The 26,535-nt window shown below is 39.5% G+C and overlaps 2 protein-coding genes across 7 annotated transcripts in view; one reads left to right on the forward strand and one right to left on the reverse strand.

Moving 5' to 3' along the window:
* Positions 1–1,077: 1,077 nt before the first annotated feature.
* On the reverse strand, positions 1,078–8,221 carry LARP6 (La ribonucleoprotein 6, translational regulator). 4 transcript variants are annotated; one of them, XM_068695304.1, is made up of 4 exons: positions 7,655–8,221; positions 5,379–5,476; positions 3,535–3,727; positions 1,078–3,134 (listed from the first exon to the last, which is right to left on the reverse strand). In XM_068695304.1, the coding sequence occupies exons 1-4, from the start codon at positions 8,069–8,071 to the stop codon at positions 2,061–2,063; spliced, it is 1,782 nt and encodes a 593-aa protein (XP_068551405.1). In that variant the 5' UTR covers positions 8,072–8,221; the 3' UTR covers positions 1,078–2,060. The 4 variants fall into 4 exon arrangements, with proteins under 4 accessions (XP_068551405.1, XP_068551406.1, XP_068551407.1 ...); XM_068695305.1 differs by lacking the exon at positions 5,379–5,476 and adding an exon at positions 6,297–6,326 and having other exon boundaries at positions 7,655–7,884; XM_068695306.1 differs by lacking the exon at positions 5,379–5,476 and having other exon boundaries at positions 7,655–7,882.
* Positions 8,222–8,436: 215 nt separating this feature from the next.
* Positions 8,437–26,535, forward strand: part of LRRC49 (leucine rich repeat containing 49) — a 44,466-nt gene continuing 26,367 nt past the window's right edge. The window contains exons 1-10 of one of the 3 annotated variants that reach the window (XM_068695302.1): positions 8,437–8,760; positions 8,855–8,940; positions 9,807–9,869; positions 10,448–10,530; positions 11,232–11,423; positions 12,929–13,028; positions 13,742–13,945; positions 15,241–15,307; positions 22,512–22,655; positions 24,642–24,703. In XM_068695302.1, the coding sequence (XP_068551403.1) occupies positions 10,503–10,530; positions 11,232–11,423; positions 12,929–13,028; positions 13,742–13,945; positions 15,241–15,307; positions 22,512–22,655; positions 24,642–24,703 (797 nt within the window). In that variant the 5' untranslated portion in view covers positions 8,437–8,760; positions 8,855–8,940; positions 9,807–9,869; positions 10,448–10,502. Of the gene's footprint in view, positions 8,761–8,854; positions 8,941–9,138; positions 9,286–9,806; positions 9,870–10,447; positions 10,536–11,231; positions 11,424–12,928; positions 13,029–13,741; positions 13,946–15,240; positions 15,308–22,511; positions 22,656–24,641; positions 24,704–26,535 lie in introns of those variants that run through there. The other 2 variants (XM_068695300.1, XM_068695301.1) reach the window with 2 other exon arrangements.

Raw genomic sequence — 26,535 nt, forward strand, 5'->3', positions numbered from 1 at the left:
GTGTCTGTGTGACAGAAGCGTGTGTAACCTGCTGCAGGACTTTGTGAGCTCCCAGGCAGTCTTGCTCTTCCCTGTGGCACCGTTTTTGTTCTGACAGCAGAGGGTGCTCGTTAGTTCAGGTAGTGGAAGGTTTTGCTGTGTGTCTGTATGCATCTGTATATCTATTTTATACCGAGATATCGAAGTAGATATTAACAACAGCACGCAATGGTATATAATGCTATATATTCCTGGTTAGTGTAGGAAGTATCCCAAGAAAAGGTACAGTGTTCTGGATATACAGTGAAACAAGGCTGTTGTATGTAATACAGAGTTAGGGAATCACTCTTCTGAAGGCTACATGTACTTACCTGTTGCTGAGATACTTGCAGATGTGGTGCTGATTTAACAAAAAAGACCAAGGCCAAAAAAACCCCTCTTGCATATAACAGTATTTATAATGTCTCTGCCAGTAATGGAAGTCAGGAGACAACTCAGAGGATTCTGTTCTGTAAAGTGAAAGGAAATGAACAGAAATGTGTTTGGGTGGCTACAGAATTACATGCAGAATTGATGGATTTCTGTACATAGGTTTCTGTGCATTACTACAATTACTGACACTGCAGAGCATGCTTAGAGCAGAAATCCAAGTTGGAAAGGATATTGAGGTTTGGGATAACGAATTGCCATTGGATTAGACCTTTGTCATGCACAGTGCACAAGTTATACATCAGAAACTAAAACCTTGTTTCCTTAATATTACTGGGCTATTTTTCAGAAGTGTAACTTTCTGAGCTAAAAATGCAGAGGTATCTCTTTGGCTTCAGATAGAATAATAGTAATTTTAATTTAAGCATTTCTTGCTGAGCCTATTTGTTAAATCCAGAGTTAAGTGAGATAACCAGTGTTAGTGAGATACTGCTGTTTTAGTGTTACAGTATTGCATAACAATGACTGACATAGACTGAAGTATCACCACTTAAGTAATAGGGCAGAAAACACTACTTGGTGAATGCAGTGTAAATTCTGAGTAACTACTTCTAGAATTTCATATGGTATAGATCAGCTAATTTTTGAAGTAAAAGAAATAGATTTAGACTGAGTTAATATTTAGTTTATTTCCATCTGATTACATGAGATAACACAGAACAGTCTTCAATGCTCAGAGTCTTTACTCACATCACAGGAAAATAAACATTTTGGTCCTATTAAACAACTCTCTGGAGATACATGCAAGCAGAGAGCAACTGCTCACTGTAGCAGGTTTCTCTGTTTCTTTTCAGACAAACCCAGAAAGTCTTCAAAACGTATGTTCCTTATGAATTGACTGGTAACATATGGCAGCTTATCATAATACAACAGCTAAACAGTAAGCATTTACATCCTGCTCCTCAGGTTTGCAAATAATGTAATTATATTAATGATTTTAGATGCCTGTTTCAGTATTTAGCCATTTCACACTAATAGAAATAATGTGGATAAGGGTACTGTATTAGGTAAGTGCATAAGATGATTAAGGGATTGGAGCATCTCATACTGGAAGGGGAGAGAGCTGGGGCTGTTTAGATTGGAGAAGGCTCAGGGTGGATCTCATCAGTGTATTTAAGTATCTGATGGGAAGGAATAAAGAAGATATAGCCAGGCTCTTTTCAGTGCAGCCTAGTAAAAGGAAAAAGGGTAAAAACTGAAACGTGGGAAATTCTACCTGAACATAAGGAAATTTTTTTTTTTTTTTTTTTTATTGTGTGAGTGTTTGAACACTGGAACAGGTTGCCCAGAGAGGCTGGGGCGTCTCTATCCTTACAGGTACTCAAAACCCAACTGGACATGGTGCTAACTGACCTGCTGTAGCTGACCATGCCTCAGCACAAGAGGTGCACTGGACAGTCTCCAGAGATGCCTTCCAACATCAACTATTCCTTGAAGTGAAAATACAAATGTACAAATGATAAAGTCTCCATATAAATATAAAATATTTAAAAATTAAATACTGACTTAACTCAGTCACTCAAGTGACAGTCTTTCACCAGGCTTGAACAAAAGCTGTTGGCTGACTTGTGGAATTATTTTGAAATAATGATTTATTCATTCTTCATGGCTTTCCTTCTTTCACATCCACTGTGGAATCCTTTAGTGCCATCAGGACCTTTAGGCAGCCGCAGCACTCCTACAGGTAGACCGTCTGCATTTTGTATTTTCCGAGCTAGCATGGGGCTAGTGCCTGGACTCTTCTCTTGTGTTACAGTTTGAGCTTTTCTTCTCTGTACCCAGGGGCTACCAGAGGGAGTGATACTGCTATCTGAAGAATAATCTGTACATTTCCTTGGAATTTCAGGGCTAGTACTTGGATTAAGTTTGCTGTCTTCGGCCAGCGGCGACTTTTTGGTTACTTTTCGTAGTGAAGATGGACTATTCCAAGGACTTGATCTGGGTGACACATTAGGACTCAAATGGTTGTTTGGGTGAATGACAGGACTCAACTTATTTGTAGTACTTGTTGCAGTACTTTTACGTCCTGACAGTGGTGATGCAGGATTACTCTCTGGGTCAGAAGAGCTATTTGCTGAAGATTCATCACCAACAAACTGAAGCTCCTCAACTCTCTTGTTAAGAGATTTAACCTTCTTAAAATTCTTGCTGGTGTCCTCATCGTGATTCTTGTCTTTAGGAACCTTTTTCTTTGGAGGTTTCATGCCTATTAGGACAACTTTCATGCCAGTGTCTTTCTTTTCAGCACACATGAAGTCATGAGCACGTACAGCAGCATCTACTTCTTCAAATTCTATAATTGCACATACCTGTGTTCCCACTTGGGTGTACTGATTGCTGAACCTCCTGATATCAGGTGGCAGATCCCTACCAGGCTTGAGAATCCGAACCGATGAAATCACGCCAAAAGTTACAAAGGCTTTGAGGAGATGCTCCATTACCTTCTCTTGCATACATCCATTTTCTTGTTGTTTGTTAAGACCCTGCAGTTCAGAAAGCATGTGGATATCATACACGAGCAACATTCTGGTAGGAAGGTTTTCACCGGGAAACACTGGAACTGGAGTATTTCTTCTAACCTTTCTGTTATCATCATTGAGCTCAAGAGTTTCTGAGTACTTCAGTGCATAGGCTGTGGTTCTCCAGTCACGAGTAAGGTGTTTCACCTTGAAGATGAACATAGATAGGTTAAGCAGTACAACTGATGGAACCCACATAAACATTTTAAAGAAATCCAAGGCGGGTGCAGGCTCCAGTCCACAAATTTTGTGAGGTTGGTTGATAGCTACCTTTTACTACTCTGTTTTTAGTATCACCATACTTTAGCAAAGGTCAGATTTGCCTTCCCTTCTCAGAGACAAGAAAGTAACTGCCAGCATTACTTAGTTACTCATGCATAGCTTAAAGTAACCATCACATCAAAACTGCGTCAGCCCCTCAGAGAGCAGGTAAGGACTATGGAACTGCCTCTATAAAGTAAGTTATTTTCATACCTTTCTATTTTTTTTCCCTTTAAGATTTGTCAGGCTTACACAAAGGACTTAAAGTTTAAATGAGTTAACTTACCTTCTTAAAAGAAGTGAGGAGTTTAACACTGACATAGCCCATCTTGTTTCTCCTCACATGCTTGAGAAGGAAGGCATCTTTCTCAAGGTTCTCATCTGAGAAGTAATATTCAATCTGTGCTATTAACTTCTGGATCAGGTCATTGTCTGGTGGCTTCCAGTTCTGGTCAAAGTCGTCATCATTTTCCCCACCACTGGAAAACAGCCAAATAATTGGATTACCAGAGCTTCATCTCATATTAGTGGAGTTTAAAAAACAAACAAACAAACAAACAAACAAAAAAAAAAAACAACACTGAAAATGAAAAACCATAGCCATAATGTTGATTCCAGCTTCTTTTGTATGTAGGCACTAAATAGGTATAGCCCTATCCAGCCGAGGCAGGAGGCCAGCTCCTGATGATACTTTCCAGTCAGCATAAGGAATCCTGAGCTCCTTCCAAAAGCTGAGCTCAGTGTAGAACAATGAGATGTGTACTAATGCCTTGAAAACGCTGCCAACTCCCATCCTACCCCAACACAGACATGCAGGTGCACAAGAGCTTAGCACTACACAAAGGTCCCCCAGTGACAGTGGTTCATTTGTCAATATGAACACGTTAACATTTCTGTGCTTCATGAGTAAGTATCACATAACTGAGAATTAATATTCCAAATTGATGCAATGGTATTTTCTCAAACATCTGCAGTGCATGAATGCATTTGGTACCAGGAGTCAGTACGCAGAGAGTAGGGCAGAGCGACAGGACCATTGCACTTCTTACAGACAACTTCCATGTTGACAAGGTCACTTCACTGGCAGTTTACGCATGGACTGAAGCTCTTTGCAGGTCCCAGAGTAAGGACTTTTGGTGCAGTAGCAGCTCACGTACCATACCTCTGAAGAGCTGTACGTGCACACACACGTGCAGGTTGCTAAGATGTCATTTACCTGTCCTGTCTCCCCCTCCCATCCTGTTACCTAGGTATGTGCAAAGTGGAGCACTGCGGAGATGCCTAGCCTGAAAAAGATCTTGCAACCAGGGAATTGAGCCAAACCTTTTGCCACATCCAGTTACAGCAGTGTGTTTGTTGCTGGAATACAAATGACCATTTAAACTCTGTCATCCAGCACTGAGGCAAGCAGTTCACCCACAGCCACAGATGTTGCTATAAGAACTGATGCGCAATCTATCTTAAAGCAGGGCCATTTTTGTTTGTTTGTTTTGTTCTTTGTTTTTTAGCTGTTGGCAGCCAAGTTTTGCTTTGGGACCATCACAAAAGTTTCTGTTCAGAAAAATGTACTATTCTCCCTAGATCGGATAAATGATGTAATTGGTGTTTGTATGGTCTCCTGTGTACCTCAGCAACAAAAAAGAGAAGCCACGTGTTTTTTTTATAAGCACTTTTTGCAGAGCTTCTGAAATCATTAAACAAGAGGGAGCAGGCATTGTAGTAGGGTCCTCCAAGGGTAACCCTGTGCGTGGGTGAAGGCTACTGAATCGCCTTGCCTTCTAGAAATATCCTTGTTAAAATCTCTTTGGGCACTTAATGGGGTATGGTTCCAAGGAATGACAAGAGTGAGACAGCAAAACCAAAAAAAATGACAAATTTCAGTTCTTTGAAAATGCTGGAAGCGGAGGATAACAGATATATTTATTAAGATAGTAAAAAATGTTTAATGGCGTGCTGTGGGTGCTGATTTTAGACAGAAGAAAAACAAGGTTAAGTATTTATTTTTCATTGCAGATATTCTCTACCTCACTACCTCTCATTGTCCATTCACTACTGGTTCAGAGCTAGAATGTGCACAAGAAATTTAGAATGTCAGCATTTTAACATATCCATGCTCTGCTAAAAGCTTACCTTAAATTCAGGATGGAACTTACAAATTTTAGAGGTTTTATTAGCAGGTATTGGCAGGTATTTGGAAGGTTCAGGTGGAAAGAAAATGGAGCGTCATGCTTCGGGAAAAAAATGAACTGCATCAGTTCCATTCTTACAGTGTTAACACTGAATCAGGATGAAACATCTCATTTCACCTCTCTAAAATGTTAAATATTGGTCAGTCAGAACTATACACCATTTCTGTATTTAGCAAGTAGTTCAGCTTTCACAAAATTTCACAGCAGCCCTCATTAAGTGCTGTACTGGGAGTTTCACCTCCTGCAATTGCAGAAATGTGTAATTCGGTCCATATTAACTCACAGTAATAAGCAAGTGGTAGTACCTCCAAGGCATCAATTCCAAAATTAATACAAAGACAGTTTAAGAATCAGTATCAGGCAATACTGAGAAAAAGGTGCCTAATAGTTAGTCACAGCTTTCATTTACTTATTTATTTAGGGCTTTGTGGAGGATAAACTTGTCAAAAATTAGGATAGAACTGAAAACAACCGTGTAATGCTGAGACTCAGCTGGCTGTTAGTCATACAAGAAAATCAAGATATCTGCATGGACTCAGAACTTTAATATATATTTTATATAAAAACTCACAAACAATATATTAAATCAGATGGAGTGTAACATTTGGTCAAGCTTTTGCTGTGTCTTGAAAAGAACACGGTATTGTATTAACAAGTACTATGTGGTAATATACCAAGCAGCGTTATGCTGAAGTTCCAACAGTGCAATCACTCAAGGCAGTGGAACTCTTTTAACAGAATCCAGTGCATACAATATCAGGTGCCTACTCATGGGACAGGTGTCAGCATCAATCATTAAATCTCAATGTCTATTGAAAAACATTTTATTTTTGACAGACTTAACCAAAAAAATACCCACCTTTGAAAGTCAGATTCTTCCGGAGTCTGGCTGTATGCAAAAGAAATTTAAGTTGGGCAAGAATAATTTGACTTTATGCACAGGAGAGCAACTTGTTTCTTATAAACACTCAGAAGATTTTTCTGAAGTGCCTGGCAGCTAAGGGGGGGGAGGACTGAATGTTAAAAATACTGGGAGACTTCACCAAGAACTGTAGTGTCTTGACTGTGAGGAATTTGCTTTCATTTTTCAAGTTATAAAGCCTAGAATCTGAGAAAAATAAATAAATAAAAAAAATCTAACATCTCTTAGCTTAGCCTGACTGCAATGGCTCACTCTCAAAGGCTTTGGAGCAGCCCTGGCAATTTTTGTAAATGCATGGGTAAATCACGTCCCAGCAGATACCACGTTCCCAAACTTAATCCTTAGCTAAGGTTACATGCAAATGGCAGAAGCGTGTGTGAACTTCACTCACCTACTCTTGTGGTAGAGCCTTTGCAGTTCTGTCCATTGCATTATCTCTGGCCTTTCCTGGATCAGGAAGAGGCCATTTACAAAAAGGGCACCTCCACAAGAGCTGGGTATAGATCAGCATTGTCTGCAAACATTTTTGAAGATAGTGCCTACTGTAGAGGATTAAATAAGTGGCATGTAAGAGTTACCTCTTATGTGTTACAAAGCTTGAAGAAATACCCATACCTTTCTTAGTGTATATCAGGGCTAAGTGCTCTCACACCTACGGAACAAGCTTATGCTAAAATTTAATAGTGATGTTTTAATGTTAATACTGTTATTACAGTGGCCTTACAGTTATATCCAGTTTTAATGCTATACGAACTCTTTAGAACAGCCTGCCCACAGTGCTGGGTGCTAGTTTTAGCAAGAATCACACCACTTCATAAGTGCAAAGCAGGCGTGCACACCAAAACCACTTTCTGCTCCCCTGCTAGGTACGTAGGACGTAGCTGAGAGCCTGGGCAACTGAGTAAAATCCCCCATCCCCAGCTACACCTCTGTGAATTAAAATAACGCATGGCAGTTCATGCTGAGTGAACACGAGGGTGTGAAGTTAGGGAACTGATTAGGAACAGCTGCTTTTAGCACAGAGCACTGCGTTTCCCGTTACAGTACCTGAATCTGTGCGTGCCTGCCCTACACCTGCAGCTCTAGCACAGAGCAGGAGGGGACCTTCCAGCAGCCCTACAAACAGCGTCATTCACCTCCCTGCGACGTCCTGGCACAGAAGCCCTGAATGCCTGGGCGTCCATACCGGCTCCCCGCGCCCGCCGCCGTTGCATCAGCCGCGGCAAGCGGCGGGGAGAGGCCCCCCCCCGGCCCCCTCAGCTCCCCCCGGCCCTTCCCGGCCCCGCCGGGCTCACCTGGCCCCGCAGCGCCCCGCGTCCTCCTCGCTGCAGCTCCCGCCGCCCGCTGCCGCCTCGGGGCCGCCGCCCGGCCGCGGCTGGGCCATGGCCGCTGAGCGCCGCGGAGCCGCCGCTGCCACGGCTGCTGCCGCCCCCCCGCCCCGCTCCGCTCCGCTCCCCGCCCCCGGCTGCCGGCCGGCCCCTGCCCGCCCCGGAGCGGGGAGCGGGGCCCGGGGCACTCGGTTGTGTGAGGGAGCGCGGGGCGAAGCAGGGACTGAGCCCCCCCTGGGGCGCTGCTCTGATGCACAGCTCCCTTTTCTGAAACACGGCCTTGACTTGGAGGTTGAGGCTGTTCCGCTGGGTGTCAGCGTTTCCGCTGCTGGAGTAACGTGGACTAAACTCTAAATCGTTCCAGATGTCCGTGTAAACACTCATTCCCCCGCCAGGGAAGATGTTTGTTCCTGCTAAATGGAGGTAGGGTCTGTACGACACCTCCCCGCTTGCTGTTTGGCTGTGGCGTGCATCTCAGTTGTGCCCCGCCGTATGGCTCCAACATTTTCTGCTGAAAAATTGGGACTGGCAAAAGGTCAGCTTGCACGCAGGGGCCAGCTCCCATCGTGACAAACAGGCCCCGTGAGTCAGAGCTGCTGGCATCGAGCATACCGAAACGGCCGCCCTGCCGCTGTGGCTTTGGCTTATTTTTAACATGCCTTAAGGGATGAAATATTTTGTTTATGAAATATGCTTACCCGCCTCACGAGCCAAACCTCTGTTCTCTGCATTTTGTTCTGAGGCTTGGGTAGGGCATCGTCGTGCTACGGATTGCAGTGGGAGCCGAAAAGCAACACAAACACCTTCTCGGAGAGAGCGGGTGCAGGGGTCGTGGCTCTGGGTTTGCATTTGCTCCTGAGCGGAGCGAGGCGTGAGCAGGGAACCAGGCCGTGTCCCGTTCATCTGACGGTTCCTCCTGCTGGGGTTGGGGACATCCTGATCTGTTCAAATCAGCCCTGTCTTCCTGCCTGCCCACGCTCGGTGCACAGAGCGGCCTCGCTGATGCTTCGCTTGTTTTCCGAGCAGCCCAGTCCCCGTCCCCTGGCGCAAACAAACGTGGTAGAGACACCGAGGTAACTGGGGTGGGTGAGGACTGACGCCATTCCAGACGCTGTGTTGACGTGACCATCACTGAAACTACCTGACCAAGTACTTATTTATTTTTAGCACAGCAGCGACCTGTAACGCTCAGTTACCCGCAGAGGTGAATCAGTGCTGGGGACGGGGAGAGCCCACAGCCAGGAGCACCGGCGGTGAGCGAGCCCCCACGTCCCGGTACCCAGCCAGGGTCACAGCCCTGCGAGCTCTCACCGATGTCTCACGGCACACGCCGCGTTGGCAGAGGGCTCCTAACCCAGCATCCCCGCATTTTGTTGTTCTCAAAAAGGGCCGCGCCTCAGGGAGCCGCCCGCCTCCCCTCCCCTCCCCAACCCTCCCTCCTCTCCCGTCCCCATCCCTCCCCTCCCCTCAGCGCCCGCGGCGGGCCGGAAGCGGCGGTTGCCGCGGTGACTGCGGAGCCATCTCCGCGAGGGGTGGCGGCCGCCATGGTGCCCAGCAAGGGCCGGGCCGCCAGGGGCTCGCGGGCCGCGCCTGGCACGGTGGGTGCCGCCGCGGAGGGCGCGGGCGGGGAGGGGGGCGGCGGCCGCGTCCCCTCAGGGCGGCGGTGTCGGGGCTGAGGGCGCGGAGCCTCCGGGGGCAGGGAGCCCGTCCCCGCGGGGTGCCCGGCTCGGGGCTGGGGGCGGCGGCGGGGGAGCCGCTGGGTCCGGTGCCTGAGGCGGGCGGGCGGGTGGTCCTTGGCGGGTGAGGGGCGCGCTGTGGCGCGCAGCCCCCTCAGGCAGGGTCACGGACAATGCCGGGGCGGTCTCGTGTGTGTATGCACGCGTTTGTGTTGTTTCCTTCCCAACAAAGCATCCCCGTTAAAAAACCCAGTGTGACTTAGTGTTATTTAACGCTGTGACAGAATAATGTTCCTCATAATAATTTGGAAAGGTAGTTCCTCTTATTGCCCGGTTGTAGCGCTGAAGGTACCGTTTTTGAGGGAAAAACATATTCGTTAATCTTCTGGTATTGCTGCATGTTTTTGACAAATGTTCCCTCTTTATCTTCTTCCAATTTGCAGGTTAATAACTGTGGTCTTCAGCTGGTTATCCAGACTGCCTCAATCCCTGATAAAAACAAACCAGTAATTACTATTTTCTTTTACTTCAATAGCTACGTTAAATAACGTGCTTTTATGGTATAGCCACATATGTATGCTTTCAGCTAGGAATTGCCTTTTCGGTACAAATATGTTGACTTGTAATGTATTACCCATTGTATCTGATACCCTTTTCAAGATGCGTTTCATTCTAGTTAAAATGTGTAAGGACACTAGGATGTACCATAGCCTGCCACAAATTTAATAAACATTCTTATGATTCCATCTCTACTTTTTTCCTTCCCCTAATTGCAATAGTCCTATTGGGTAGTGTGTTGTGGTGGTTTTTTTTATTTTATTTTTTATTTTTTCTCCCTCCTTAATCAGTTGTAGAAGAATGAGTTGGTAACATTCATGTTTTCATTTTGGTTTCCAAAAGCGAATTCTAAGTGATCATATCTTATTAGAATGAATGCTCTTCATAAATACAGAGCAGATTTATTTTTTGAAGCATTCCCAGGGTGACCTGAGAACTGTATTTGCTTGTAAGGTTGTGTTTGTCTGTGTAAAGACTTTTCTTGCATTTGAAGACTTCAACCTTTGTTTTACGCGTTTTGTTACAGTTTGAATTCAGGATAAATAAAGAGCAGTCATCTTTCCACAATAGACTTCTGCAGCATGATCTGGAAAAAAACTATTCAGGAAGGCAAGGTGATATTCAATAGGGTTTGTTTGTTGTTTTTTTTGTTTGTTTTGTGTCTTTAATCTCCTTTTTTTTTTTTTTATTAACGAGACAGTAAAGAGAGACTGTGTGATGTGATTCTCTTTCATATGTGACAATTTTTCCTGACTATATCATAACCTGAAGCTCCCATCGCTCTGTTGCCTAGCACAGATCTTTTTTCTCTGTTTTTTTGTCCTCTTTCTGTCTATGGAAGAACATCCTTTCTACTACTTACAAAGCCACGGTCTTACGCCCTCTGAAGCCACACAATTCTGTACCATAACCTGCAATTGGATGTTTAACACTTATATATAAAGAGAGACAAAATGAGTTTCTAGGATTGCAACCTAATCTGAAGAGAGAGCTTTCCTATTGTGTGCTTCTTGCTTTGAAAAGCAAGATACGTGGTGCTATCACTGGTAAAAGGCAAACCTTGGAAGAGCTTTGATATATAACGCTTCTTGCTATACTGCTGCTGCTTGCCTGTCATATGCCAACAGGGATGGGTTAGGACAGGAGGTCAGTTTAATTATAATGGCACTGAGGTATCTGAGGCACTTTATTCCAGTAAATAATAAGGACAGAAGTTCAGGAGTGGGTTGATTATTAGGGCTCTTATTAGGGCAATATATTTTATTATGGAGTAAACTTAAGCTCTGCAATTTTGTTTTGTTCCCCCTCAGGAGACCCCAGAGTATTAAGTCCTTTGGTGCGTAATAAGCAGCTCTATCTTCCAGTGACATCCACTCTGACTGAACTTTCTGGTTTGGAGTTGAAGCAAAACACAGGTTCTCTATCAGGATTTGTGGAGTCATCTATACATACAAAATCCAGATCGCGACAAAACAGTCAGGGTATTAGTTCACAGGCTTCAGGTAACAATGTATCATTCTCACTATTTTTTTTTTTTTTTTTTTTTACTTATTTTTATTATTACTATTTAAATGGTATCTAACTGAAAAGTTATGACCTGTAAGATGTTTGTTTTTTTTGGCTGTCAGATTGTATAATTAAACAGGAAATGTTGTTGTCTACTGTTTCCTTGGAGGACTGAGAGAGGTCAATAGACAATTGTTAGGAAACTGCTAGAAATATCTTTCAAGGTATAATATAAAAAGCCTACATTTAAATGACTATATATCCTTCTGGAACAAAAGGACAGTGATAAGAATCTTTTCTGTATATCTTTAAGAGGATGACTATAAGAAAAAAGTCGCTGTTAAGTCCTTTTTTTCCTTACATTTATTGGCTTTAAAACTTGAGACAGAACTCAAGGGCAACAATGTTAATTGTTTATTTTCATTCTTAATGATTTTATTTTCCCTAGCAATTATTTTCACTGCGAAGGATACATAGAGAATACTGATTGTTACATGCTGTTTTGCTAGTGTAGCTAGTAATAAAAAGGTAGACAGGACCACTGAGAGGGTTCTAAATCAAATTAAACATCAACAAATTGTTTTATTTAGCTATTATTTTTTTCTATTGGCATGTTTCAAACATCATGGAACTTGCTTTCTGTAGTAGTAAAGAAATTTAACTTTGCTTAGTGAAGAATATACGTTTTTCCCATGAAAATATTTGATTTGTTTAAAAAAAAAAAAAAAAAAGGCAAACATGTCGAAGATGAGCCCATGTTTTTGTGATGGTGTACAAGCACAATGATCTATTTTTGACCAGTATTTTTCAATTGATTGTTTTGTAATAAGCCAAAATTTGTGACTACACTACTGATTTATTTTTGAGGTATCTTTAGTTATTTTCCCTTTCCCCTTATATTAACAAAATTAATAAAGTTGGTTAGTTTTGTAAATATGTTTTAAAGGGTTAACTGTTTCTTCCTTGATAATGTAGTCAAGTATAATAGCAATTATTACTAGGCACTTGCCTTTGAAAGAATTTGCATTTTTTTTCTGGCTCTTATAATGTTTTGATGCTTTAGTTTTTAGTTTAATCAACATCTACTTGATCTGTGTCTTTAAAATTCATCTTAATATAGATATTATCTTCTTTAAGGTCAGATTTTGAAATTGTGGCACTAGTATGCAATCTTATTTTAAGACAGCATTGGGTAATTCTAATCAAACCGAAAACATCTACAAGCTGTCTGCTTACAACAACTTATTTTTAGAAAAAGTCTGTCCCAAACAAGCCAAATGGACATAAGTTTGCAAGAGGAGGTAGAGGGATGTACCTGTAAGCTAAGAATGACAGGAAAGGCAACTGATACCCACAGTTCTGAATGCAGGCAGAATGCACTGTGATTTATTGCATAATTATTTTTGTAATAAGAAATACAGTTCTGCTTTTATTTTCTGTAGTTAATGAAATCATTTGGCAGAGTAGTAGCTCATAAGTTCTCTTAATGATTTTCTGACAGAAAACACAAATTTTGGGAGCAGTTCATCAATAACATTTCCTATATTGCAACGTACTGCTGAAGAAAAAATACTGAACTCTGATAGACTGACCCTTGAAAGGTGAGAACGTTTCAGAGCACGTGCACTGTAGCTTGCTGCTCTTGTGTAGTGGTCTCAAATGATGAATATTCTGGTGATGTCTGGTTGGTTGGTTGGTTTTTGTTTTGTTTGTTTTGTTTTTGAGGGAGAGACTGTGTCCCATTGGGCAATTCTGTATGAGTCTCCTTGTAGTAAAAGTTCAGAGTGCTGAATACATCCATACAACAGTTACCTGAAGCAGTTAAGGTTTTCATTTTAAACTGAGGAGGTAGTTTAGAAGTTTCATTTTTTACTTTTCACATTAACACTTACTGTTCCATGTATTTATAGGTCGAATGTCAAGTTGTATAAGCAAAAGTAGATAGATATGATACACTTTGAATTCTGATCTAAATGGGTTGCTTATGTGGCATCTGACTAAAGCATCGGTATGCTGTATCTGTTCAAATTTTAGTGTGGTCCAACATGAAATCTTGATGTAGTTGCTATATAACAAGCAAATTGCTAGGAAGACAGGCTTCAAGAAATTTTTGAAAGCTCTTCTGCTATATTTTCATACTATTTTTTTTCTACAGTAGCCATTTAATTCCTTATTCCACACTTGTTTAACTAGCAAAACTGAACACCTTAATACTACCTTAAGTTAACACACTTTCCTCAGTTCAGCTGGTGTGGGGGAATAGAAGGTGGGTTATAGATTTGTTGCTTTTATAGTGTTTTGTTCTTTGTTCCAGGCAAAAGCTGACAGTGTGCCCAATTATCGATGGGGAAGATCATCTTCGCCTCCTGAATTTTCAACATAACTTCATAACCCGGATCCAAAACATCTCAAATCTACACCATCTTGTTTTCTTAGATTTATACGATAACCAGATAGAGGAAATAAGTGGTCTTTCAACTCTAAGATCCTTAAGAGTCCTTTTGTTGGGGAAGAACAGGTAAAAAATAACTAAACTCATCTTAAACAGCCTGATTCTTTAAGGCACAGTGTCTGTGATCTATCACCAGAGCCATTGTAGGGTTTTCAGATTGGGATGTTGGCTGTGAGACCAATGAGACTTGTTTTAACTGGCTTCTTTGGGTTGCTGTCCTTGTGACGTAGATTTTTTTCTGAGAAGTGGAGTTCAGCTGTTTGTTCTGGAGTGTTTTAATTGATGCTGAAACCCCAGCTTGGGTTTTCTACTTCACTGGCAACTACCTGTGATGTTGGAGGAATGACTGTGCACAGTTATTGCACTAGTTGAAGCACATTGGCAAGTCTAAACTTGCAGTCTGAGAGTGAGGGGAGTAAAAATTTAAAACAGACATCGGTTTTGAGAATTTTTTTTTCCCTTCATACCAATAAAACACTAATTGCAGAATTTGGTTAACATGTAGTAGTGCAGTATTTTACTTGAGGTCATGCCTTTCATATGAGAAATCTCCTCTGTAGATAATAATTCTGTTTATAGCAAACTGTTGGGGTTTGGGCTGATAATTCCAAGTTGCATTAAGGACTAATTTTTCAAATTGTATCTACAATGTACTGTATAGTTGGCTTACATAGCGGTATTGTTTGGAGATAGATGTGAGGAGATGTGTAAATGATTTCAAGTCAGGCATAGCTGCTACCAAAGACTTTATTTTCAGCTTGATCTGTATATGATCTTTAAATCTTGAAGCACATGTATGATATATGTGATATTTAATGTAATCAGCCAGTAGATGGTGCTGCTGACATAACCTAGGTTTGTCATCTGAGAAAGCAGGACAGGACAGAACGGTGTTAAGATGGTCAAGATGGAGAAGAAATTATGCCAAATTTTGAAATCTCTATTGTCTAGAAAGGAGCAATGGCTTTCAGATTTTTATTCTCAGTTCTTCTAACAAATTCTTAAATGCTTTGTCACTATAGCGTGCTTTAAACAGGTTTGGGAATATAGTTTTGTCAATAATAGTGTTTCCTTAGATATTTGCGTAGGTTGTATGTTGACTTTGTTTTCTAGTGGTACAAATCTTCCATCCCCTTTCATTTTTCTAGAGGAGTGAAGGGCATATTGCTACTACTGCATTATTGATAGTCAGAGAGGAATGTTATAGTTTAAGGCGTACTTCTTCATTTATTAATTTTGAGTGGGTGAAAGGTCTGTTGTTCTTCCATTCCTATCAGCTGTCTAGGTTTTTGTTAGGTGGACAATGAAAGATACATTTAATCTAATGTAAGAAGTAATTTGTCATCATCTAAATGTTTCAGAATAAAGAAGATCTCAAATCTGGAGAACCTAAAAAATCTTGATGTTTTAGACCTTCATGGAAATCAGGTACAGTGCCATAAGTTGATTATTTAAGTTGTGTAGACATAATGCATTTCCAGTGTCCTTTGTTAAACTATTGCTTTTTGAAAGGCAACCAAGAGCAAATTTTTCCAGCTCTTGAGGTCACAGAAATCAGTAAATTACTAAAAGGTGGTATGATGTTACTTTGATTTTTTTATATCAACTCTTGTACTTTCTGCATTTTACTCCAGGAAAATTACATCTTCTTAAATGCTGAATAAGCTAAGTATAGCAGCGCTTGCTCACACCTACAGAGTAGTCATCTAGCATAGATAGTTACGTTGCAGTTAAAATAGAACAGAAGTCATAGAAGAATTTAAGTTCCCGTTGATTTTTGTGTTGTCTCTAAATGAAGACTTGGAACTTCTCTTCCATTAATTAGCTGCCTTTCTGTTCCTTTCCAGTTTAGTTATGCAAGTTTTGATACTAACACTCTATTAACAACATTATTTTTCCACTACTTGAACAATTTGTATTGTAAAACACTAGTCTGCCATACATATTAACTCATTTTGAAGGCATGATGAAGAAAGAAATGAGTTTGAGACATGACGCTCAACTATACTAGTTCCTTGTTTTTAAGTCTGGTTTTATTTTTTTTGTTTATTTAATAACAAATGGAGGGTCTCTGTTGTTTAACTTTATTAAGATTTGTAGGACCTTTTATTATGGCAACCTTTTGTCTTATATTGTATTTCTACATATAAAATTTCTCAAACCTGCTTCAGCTGCAGAACTGTATTTGGGAACATCAAAAGACATATTCCAGAACATTGCATTTAAACAACAGATCAGTGGAATTAAAAATGAAGTGTTGACACATAGTTAATATGGTGGATTCTGATCGGTGCTCTGCTGATATAACATCCTCTTGCCAATGTACACAACTCTTTTTCTTTAATTCAGGAGAGAGTAAAGAGAATCAACAGTGTGGAAACAGAATATCACACTTGTCTGTCAAAACGAAATAAATAGAAAATATGATTTATGTTATATTAACAAGCTGTTCATAAATCTGTTTCCTTAAATTGCTTGTGGCATTATGCTGTACCCAGTTCCCACAGAGTTTTACAATTTGGAGCCAGTTATGGGCAGCAGTTTTCCCTTATCGGAATGATCTTCATTCCAAGTAGGTCTAATGATGCCTCTGCAGTGTGTATCACTTGTCTTCTTTTCTCATAACCATGGAAAAGTATAAATCACTTCTGCCGTAAAAAAGTGTCTGGTGTAGTATGGATATGTGTATGTGCTGTGTGAATGTGGGATTTCCTCTGGGCTGCAGTTTCTGTTACTCTAGCACTTCCTATAGCTGTGAAACACACTATGAATTACTTAGAGCATGACTGAGAAGACAGCAACATTATTTCTTACGCTTGCACATATTTTTATGGTACACTTGCCTTCATTTTACATTCAAACTGCTTCTCACAAATGTGAGAAATTATTTCATGTTGTATGCATGGGAAACATTCTCAATCGAGCACAAAACTTTAAGGTTGTTTTCTAGAAAAGTTATCTTTGTGATACATCTGTAGCTTATTGCCGGGAATATTTTTAGGATTTTATGTGATGTCATTGGGCCACAATGCAAAATACATACTGCAGAAGGCAGTGCTCAGCTTTGCGTAGTTGTTTTTGCATTTATTTTTGATCTCTTCAGAAATACAAAAACACAATTTTAAATAAATGCAAAACTAGTTGTGTTATAAGAACTGTCATTGCAGTTAATATGTGAAGGGAATTTTGATGCTGAACTCTCCAGGAAGAATTTTTTTTTTAAGAAAGCTATCAATAAACTAAAATTTGAATGTGTTTTTATTCCTAAATGTTGTATATGCAATGAGAAAATTGTTGTGTAGATTGTAATTGGCCTGAAATGAGATGAAATACAAATGGGATATGTTATACGCTACGAAATGAGTCAGCCTCATCTCTATTCCTAGGAAAGGGGTGGAAAAAGTAGTTCTGGAAACCGTTTACAAAATGTGCTAAGGGAAAGCAAGTGACCAGAAGTAGTCAGCGTGGATTCACCTAGGGGAGATGATGCCTGATCAGCACGATGACATTTGACAGTGTCTCCCATCACATGTTGACACACAAAATTATGATATTTTGGGCTAGATGGATGGATGGTGAGATGCAGTCAACTCCAGAGGTTGATACTGGGCCAGGATTTTTAACACCTTCCTTGATGACATGGGTGAAGTGGCACAGAGTGCAAATCTGAAGATGATACAAACCTGGAAGGAGAGCTTTATACAGGAGATGATTGTGCCAGCATTCAGTGGGATCTTGACAAGCCGGAGAAATGGGCTGAGAGAAGTCCTATGAAATTCAAGAAAGGGAAATGCGAAGTCCTGCAGTTGGGGAGTCCTAAACCCCTGCACCAGTACAGGCTGGCAGCTCACAAGTTGAGAGGCAGCTCTGTAGTAGGGAACCTGGGGGACCAGCAGCACCATGGGCCTTGTTCAGAAGAGTATTGGCAGCAGGCTGAGGGAGGTGATCCTGAGCTTTCCTCATCCTGAGCCTTACCTTCTGCACGGAGCTGGTGAGGCACCTCTGAGCTGCTGGGCTCTCCAGTGCAAGACAGGTGTTCACTTGATGGAGTGGTTCTAGCAAAGAGTTGCAAATGTGTTGAGGGGATTGGGGCATCTGAGGAGAGGCTGAGAGAGCCGAGATGGATGTGTCTGGAGAAGAGGAGGCCCAGGGAGTACTGTGGCCATGTGTATGAACACCTGGTGCGAGGAGGGGAGCAAGGTGGAGCCACACCTATCTCAGTGGTGTCCAGCAAAAGGACGAGTCATTGGTCACAAACCGAAGGACAGGAAATTTGCTCAAACTTTAAGAAAAATATTTCCATCAGGGCCAAACAGAGGAGAAGGTTGCCCAGACAGTTTGTGGCATCTCCATCTGTGAAGGCAGCCTAAACCTGACTGGAGGTGGTCCTGCACATCCTGCTGTGGTGGTTCTTGTGTTGGGCAGGCTGGCACCACGGGTCGCTTCTGACCTCAGCTGACTTCTCTGATTCTGCGGCTAGTGTTACTTCAGGCTGAATTCGCTATCTTTGTTTTCTGTTTTCCCTTTGTAGTGATAGGGGAAATGGAAGAAGGAAAAAAAAAAAAAAAAGAAAGAAGAAGAACTCTTTTGAGGATGCTAGTAAAGTTACAAATAATTACGTATTGTAAAAATATTCCCTGTAAAGCCACAAAAAGCCTCTCTGTTGTATGAATGAAAACTGCCATGGAACTATGATGCAGTGCATTGAATCAACATCCCATTACTGTCCTCATTGAAAGGCACTCAGTGTTCGGGGTTAGGATAGAAGTGTTTTTGTGGTTTTGATGTTCATAAATCCCACACGTTGGATGGAACTAGGCAGCAAATCTGTTGGCCTTCAGAGCATTTCCTGTGCAGTGTTCTCTGATTGCTTCTATTCTTCTGTTATGCTACTGCTGGGCAGTAAAGGTTCTTCACAAATCACTTTTTTAGAATAAGTATTTGTGATTCATTTTTTGAGAAGTAACGTGATTGAGTTTTCTTCAAGTTTGTTGATTTGTCTTTTATTTTTACACCGTTGTCATCTGAGGGTCATGTTTATATAGGTACTCAAATGGTAGTACGTTTTGCAGCGTTTTTGTCTATATATTAATATATATATATATAGTAGCTCTACCTTGACTGGGTTTTTGCCTTTTGAGGTTGCCGTGTGTAAGTTAACAGAAGATGGGGACACAACAGTTTTTGCTGAACTGAAGACAGTTCTGTTAAGGGGATATCTGCTGAACAGTCTTCATCACATTAGAGTATTAGCTGAATGCTGCTTACATACAGAGTATTTGAGATAAATTAACAAAGTCAGTGATGGTAATAGCAGCAGCTTTTTTATAGACAATGGGAGAGAGACAGGCTCTTCAGGAGGTGTTAGAGTCTATCTAGACAAGATTTCTTATTGATATTTATGGAGTAGTAACAGTTAAGAGGGAAGCCAGATATTTGTTTTATTCTTAGTCCACTTCTCCTCTCCCTCTTATTGGATATTAAGTCAATCCCATAGATGGAATGCAGATTGTTAAACTTCTAAGACTGCAGTGTCTTCAGGAGATTAGAGGTGAGGAGAAGCAGAAAGAGGAAAACGTCTTGGAAAATACTTTGATTTATTTGTGTGCAGGATATTTTGGCTAATAGGTTTGGTCTGAACTTCGAGGCTGTGCTGCTGCCAAGTGAGAAATTCAATGAGAACTGGATGTGCTTTAAAACTCTGAGATGAAGCATTCCACAAGGCTTAATGCTTTACCTTGTGTGACTTATTTCTCAAATCTAGTCTTTAAAGGCATTGCTTCTATAAGACAATCCTTTCATGTAATAAATATCTGAAATAAAGTTCTAAAATAAAAAAATAAAATAAAATCAGGGTAGTGTGTAATGAAACATTGCATTTATTGTCTCTACACCACACAAAAAGGACTAAATGTGAATATCATATTATTGTTCTCTGCCAATTTTCTTACATGATTTAATAAGGCTATTAATTTTTATACTGCCTGGTAAAAACTTCTAAGATGCAGTATCTTAGAGTCTTCTTAAACTTCTGTACAGATACTCCATTTCTTTGATCATCAACACTAATATGAACTCTATGGTATCATGGTGTTCGTGTATACATGTGTGATTCAGAGACTGCCCGCAGTTGTAGGCATGGTATGCTGAAGACACTACTACTACTGCGATGTGATTTCTAAATAAACATTTAATTTCTAAATACTGTGTTTCCAAGCACTATAAATAGTCTTTGGAAAGAACACTAGTGGCTAGTGATCATTTCTGTCAAGGTGAATAGTATGAATGGTATGCGTTCCATAGAAATGCTTTTAAAACCTTTATTTTAGGTAGATTTAACATGGACTTTATGCTGTCTTCCATTAAGTTACTTTGATTAAAATTTTCTAAGTTCTAATGAAGTCAGAACTTGACTAAATGTATCTAGAATATTTGTTCTTTAATACTTAAATCATTTTTTTTTCTTTTTTAATTATTTTAATTGCCCAAAGTTCAAGGATATAAGTTAAGGAAAAAGGGGAAGGGGAAAAAAGGCAACTTGATTTTTTTTTCCCCAGAAATAGGCTTGCTCTGAATAATCATCAAAAATGCACGTTAAAAGATGAAACTTGTGCAGTTACTGATGAGTAATTATGTGCTGCATAGCAGTCTCTTCTGAAATGAATGCATTTCATAGCTAAGTATTCAAGCATACAAGCAAATGAGAACAAACAGAATAGTGTTCAATGTTTACAAGTCTTTGAAGTTTACATAATTGAAAAAGCAACTAAAATAGTTAATAATAGCCCTCAGTTATAATTAATAGAAAACTATTTAAAATATATGAAAATTCCTTTTTGGTAAAAACAGATTTTTAATAATAATCACCTCTAAAAAGAGGTGATGATGCTTGCTGCCCAATACATACAGTGTAATGACACTGGGTGTGTTTTCATGCACGCATGTGTGATTAAAAATACAGAAAATCCTATAGAGTTAGTTTTAAAACTGAACAAAGTGATTAACATTATCTCTAAGTTGCTGATGAAATCATTCTTTGTAATAGCAAAATGCCAAGATTAATATTCTGCATAGTGACGTGCTGCAATTGTAGCTAAACAGACATCTGCAGAGGTCTGTGCTCTTCATGCTAACCATCTGCTCTTGGCTTTGCTTTTAAAAGTCTTTCATACTAAATATATTGTTCCAGACAATAGTGTCTTTTGTTCCTTTAGGTTTAATATTTTTGTGTTCTGCTCATTTTTATTTTTTGCATGTAATATACACAAATAATGCCTAATAGTTAAATTAGCAGTTCAATCAAAAAGTGATTTACTGGTATTTCATTGTTTTTCCTATCTACTTTTACATACTTATTATGGGAAAGATTGCAGTAATACATTATATAGCAGCATATTCAAGTCATACTCGTGTGTGTGTATATACATATATGCACACATATATGTATGAAAATTGTCAGCAGTATTGTGTTTTGAAACTGTTAGATAACAGTTGTGTTAGCTATTCTCCCATTCCAGGAGCTGCTATGCATTTTCAGGAAGCTGGCATGGCAGAGCTGTGGTGGTCCATGTCCTCAGGAGGCCCGTTATCACTGGGAAGGGGTATGCCACCAGGCTCCCTCCTGCTTGCCTGCATCTAATAGCTGTGGGCAGCTTTGCAGAATAGCGTGCCTGAGTACTGGGTGTTGCTGAAGGCAGCTTCTGGTGGTCCTGCAGGTAGAGCAGCTGATCGTTGTAATCAAAAGGGAATTCACCACTGTTGATAGCTTTATGTACTCTACCCTTAGATACACTGCCACACCTTGTGGAAGGCCAGAGTCTTTTCCACAGGAAACCTGCTGCCTTCTTCCTGCCTTATAATGTGGGTTACAATAGGAAGATGATGTGAGTATCCTCCTGTGCAGTGGCAATGGTTTATCATCTCCATGATGCATTACTGTATGCAAGTCCTGCATAAATGAATGGATAGGTTCAGGACAACAGATCCCAGATAACTTAGTCATCTCTATCCAGATACTTATCTCTGAGTCAATTACTCTGAGAAATACAAGCAGCAGGAAAAAGTCAGCTTGTATAAACAGAACAATAATTAATGTCTTTGTAAAACACGCTTGCATCTCCAGAAGCCAAAATTAAAAGTAAAGGGTAGTAGCCACTGTTATTTGATGTGTTTTTTCTCTTATTTGATGGCACCTGTATCTTCAAAATCAGTTGTTAAGAATAAAAACAAATGTAGGGCCAGCTGCCTATTCTTTGTAGTTCAGTCACTTTGTTTGAAGCCATGAGTTGGCAAAAACTGTTGGGGGCTGTCAGACAAACATGCCGTGTATCTAAATGAAGGATGCCGCTGCTTTCTTGTCTAATTTTTTTTTTAATATGCTTTGCTGAGTCCAGCAGTGCTGTATGGTTAGAAAGATACTACTGTTGTGAATACTAGTAGTCAAGCGCCAGCAGACTGTAGCTTGTTTTCAACAATTTGTGACATTATTATCAAGGTTTAGAAAAATACATAAGCACGTTATTAAGTTGCTTGGTTTTGTCTGTATATGTTTAAAAATGTATGCACTACATATATCCATTTTATATTTATATAAAATGCAGTATGCATGTTTATAATTATACTTCTTTCATAGATATCTAAAATAGAAAACATCAACCATTTGAGTGAACTGAGAGTATTAAACCTTGCCAGAAACCTACTCTCCATTGTAGAAAACCTTAATGGACTGGATTCTCTCACAGAGCTCAACCTTCGTCATAATCAAGTCTCTGCCATAGTAAGGAACAAAACCTCTCATCTTCTTTCCTCCCTTTCATCCCTTCCAGGAGTGCATTATTACTAGAACTTGTTGAAAACATCAGCATTTCAGATTTGTCAAGTCTTGCATTTTCCCATACTCTTTTTGTTATTTTTCCTCAGTACTCAATTTTACAACATGAAGGTAAAATACTTTGTTTTTGTGTTACTTTGTGTAAATTTGGCTTGTATTGGTAGAAATCTTGGTAGCTCATGATAGTTTCCTGGGGCAAAAGCTTCTGATGCTTTGTGGTTCTAACATAAACATTTAGAGACTCTTCCATACAAGTTTGCCCCCAGAAGCATATCCTCTGTTCATAATTTCTGTAGCTCAGCTAAGCAGTCAGACCATTTTAAACTTCATCTCTTTATGTATATGTCTGTGTCAAAAGTAGAGAAAATACTGAAGTAAAATTTCCCAAGTGAAGCTCCAAGTTAGCATTATAAAATCCTTTATGCTTTAAAGGATAAAGTTTTTCATTCAGCATTTTATGATGTGTAGTTCAGGTATGGCAATTAGATTATTTCAACAAGCACTTTTTAAGTAGATTTTCTACATTTAACTAGATGCATTTTTTCAGGCCCTCAGTTATGTAAGTACTTGGTCTTCTATTGCTGCTGAGCTAACACTTGCTCAAATTTTTGCTACTTGCCATACATATGTTAAATTTATTTATTTTTTTTTTACGCTTCCAGAACAAGACATTTCTGCTAATTTCTAACTCACCCACTGTACCTCCTTCCCACACCATTTGTATTACTGAGATACTCTTCCTTGCTTGTAGCTGCTGCCTTCTCACCCTCTCTCATGTGTAGTTCGTTTTCTCCTTACCTCCTCTCTCACAAATGCAGAGTTAGCTCTCCCTGACAGTGAAATTAGTGGGTTACAGGCTTGGACTCTGTTCTTATATCTCAGTGTTTTATTCTTTCCTGGTTGGAGACAGTGTTTCAGAAGATGTTCTGTTCAGGGATGTACTTTCTTTTGTGTATAATGTGAAATTGTTTGTTACCCAGGATAAATTGTAATAGAATGGTGTTTTGGTTGTGTGTTGTGGTTTGTGGGTGGTTGTTCCTGTTTTGCTTTTGTTTTTTCTTTTTAATTGGATGGAATGCTATGTAGACATTTCACAAGTTAAAGGGAGGGCTGTAGATTTTATTTGTGGCTAAAATCAAGGTAGTGAGTGAGCCCCATGCCACTCCCGTGTGCCTTAAGTAATGGTTTTATGTCCACTAGTTGCAAGCTGGAGCATACTCCTTAGCAGGATAAGGAGATGCACATTTAAAACCGAAGGGTTTGGTGCGCAGTTGGAATTTGCATGGATCACTACAAACTGTGCTGTCTGGCTATTACAGATTTTAATATCACAATTTATTTTTGAAATAACTTTGAAGTTTCATCTTGCTAATATCTTGAAGTATTTTAAGGTTTTCTACTAAGTTTTGTTGTGGCATACATTAAATTCAGTAACTCTTTCTGAAAACTTGTTCCTTCTTATAAAATTCAATTGCAAATGTGACAGAGTCCTTCAGATCATTCTCTGCCAGAGCAGCTGCTGTTGTTAGGTGGTGCTGATTGCACTGCAGTTTTGCACTTCAGAAACCTCACTACAACATGGCCACTTTTTTTTTTTTTTTTTAAGTGTATTTATCCTGCAGTTAAATGCTGAGACAGCACCTTGGCTTCTTTCCCAAAAGCCTGTTCAGAAACCAGCAGCAGCCTCATCCTCTTTCCTTTAACATCATTTGCTTTGCAAGTGATGCAGCTTGTTCTGCAGGGTATATATCTGCACTGAAACACTCCCTTGCAGTCTGCATTAGGGAGAAATGGATCTGCACGTTCAACAGAAATCAATGTTGCAGCAAGGTTATAGTAGATAGAAATGAAAGTATTTCATCAGCGAAGTAGAAAGGTTCAAAAGATGTTATCCTTCAGCTGCTGAATTTATGCCTCTGTCTTTCCTTCTAGAAAGATGTGGATACTTTGCCCCATCTCCAGCGTCTGTTCCTCAGCTTCAACAATATATCTAGGTAAGGGGAAGAGCAGTTAATTTCTTATCAGTAAATTGAAGTATCCTCTTATAGCTGTATTTCATTAAAATTTAAACGCTATGAATGCAGATGCTGTTTTTAAACATATCAGATGGCATAATCAAGCCATTATGTATTTTCTACTTTAAGCATAAATTCTTTTAACCCTTTGCATTTAAATGTTGCGCTATGGGGATTCTACCACAAAACTTGCATTTTTAATTAAAAAATGATTGTATTCTTTCTGATGATGCTGAAAACTAAAAATAGCTTTTCTAATATGTTGTTTTACTGCTTAACTAAATTTCTGATAAGGCAGAAGGCATGGTGTTGCACAAAGCATATTATATTTATCATAAAATCACTGTATTTATGGAGTTACACAAACGGCTGGGTCAGATTCTGCTTCTGAGGATAAGATTATATCATGCTTGTATTTTACTTGTACATATATTAATCAAGTGTGAAAGGTATATTCCTGTCTGTTTACTTTTCAAACCAGAAGGCAGAAACAGAACAGCTCAACTTTCAATGCAGGGTTTCTGTTATTTCTAGTAACTAAGTGCATTTTGGTATAAATAAGAAAGTTAGTCTACAATGTTTATTTTTATATTTGTTTGTTTTTGAAGTCAGCATTTCTACTGGTGCCAATATTAAAATAATAAAATCAAAACAAATGTGCCTACATTATCTTCAGTTTATCATGTGTTTACCTTTATTCCTTAATCATCCTCATCTTTCTTTGTTGCTTAGAATCAATTTAATTTGAGATCAGGAAAGATGCCTGGCATTCTCATTACTGAAAATAATGTTCTTGTGGTACCTATTTTCTCTGTAAAATGTTAGACTTAATATGAGCTTTAATTGTAATAGCTATTTGAATATTTTAAACTGACCTGCATGATGTATTTTGCAGACAGTTCCAACCTACTTGTCTATGTTTCTTAAAGTACCAATGCAGTGGATCTCCCTGAATGCTCATGGGTATTAACCATTCAAAAAAAAACTGGAGATGAACTGCAGAAATGGTTAATATACTCTTCCCTTAATCTATCTGCTATTCTTTTTATTTCATGTTTGAAATTGCCATAATAAAGAAAAGGGGTTGGTATTTTGCTTCACTTATATAATTTCTGGACTAGGAACATGCCTTCTGTTTCTTTTTTTTCTCTGAAATAAATAAATAAATAAATATGTCTTAGCCTGGCAAGAACAACAAGGGGACTGCAGTAGTTGGCTCCTTTGCCATCTGGGAGCATCACTGCAGTCAGTGGAATTTCTGTATATTTTCATATACTTAGTTTAATTTGTGTAGCTTTCTCACACGGATATTTTTGCAGTATTCAAGGAAGGAAAAATGTTTTACTCTTTTTTTCATTTTTAAATTAGATTTCTTAAAATTCATGTCATCAGTATCTTGCTAGTATCCTATCATTTATTCACTGGTGCTTCAATTGAACTGTTGATAGATCTAGTCTTAGCTTTCAGGTAAGGTAGAAATACTTAACTCAAACACTTGTGCAAATATCTAATTTGGTTTTAATTTGTAGTTAGAATAGGTATAAAAATCTTAATGTCCAATGAAGACATGGTTATAAAATCTACATACATGTGTAAGTAGCTAGGTGAATGGATCAGCTTAACTTGTTATTTACCAGTCATTATTAACATATAATAATAAAATAAATTTGGCTTATGTTTTTGTAGAAATGACGTTCCATCAAATTCAGCAGTAGCAAAACCCCAAAAAATCTCATTGCTCCCTCAATTTCAGTTATGCCGTAGATATGTCTCCTAACAGGTAAATGTTTAAACATGGAAGTACATTCTTG

Source organism: Anas acuta, chromosome 12 (assembly GCF_963932015.1).
Source record: "Anas acuta chromosome 12, bAnaAcu1.1, whole genome shotgun sequence".
NCBI lineage: Eukaryota > Metazoa > Chordata > Aves > Anseriformes > Anatidae > Anas > Anas acuta.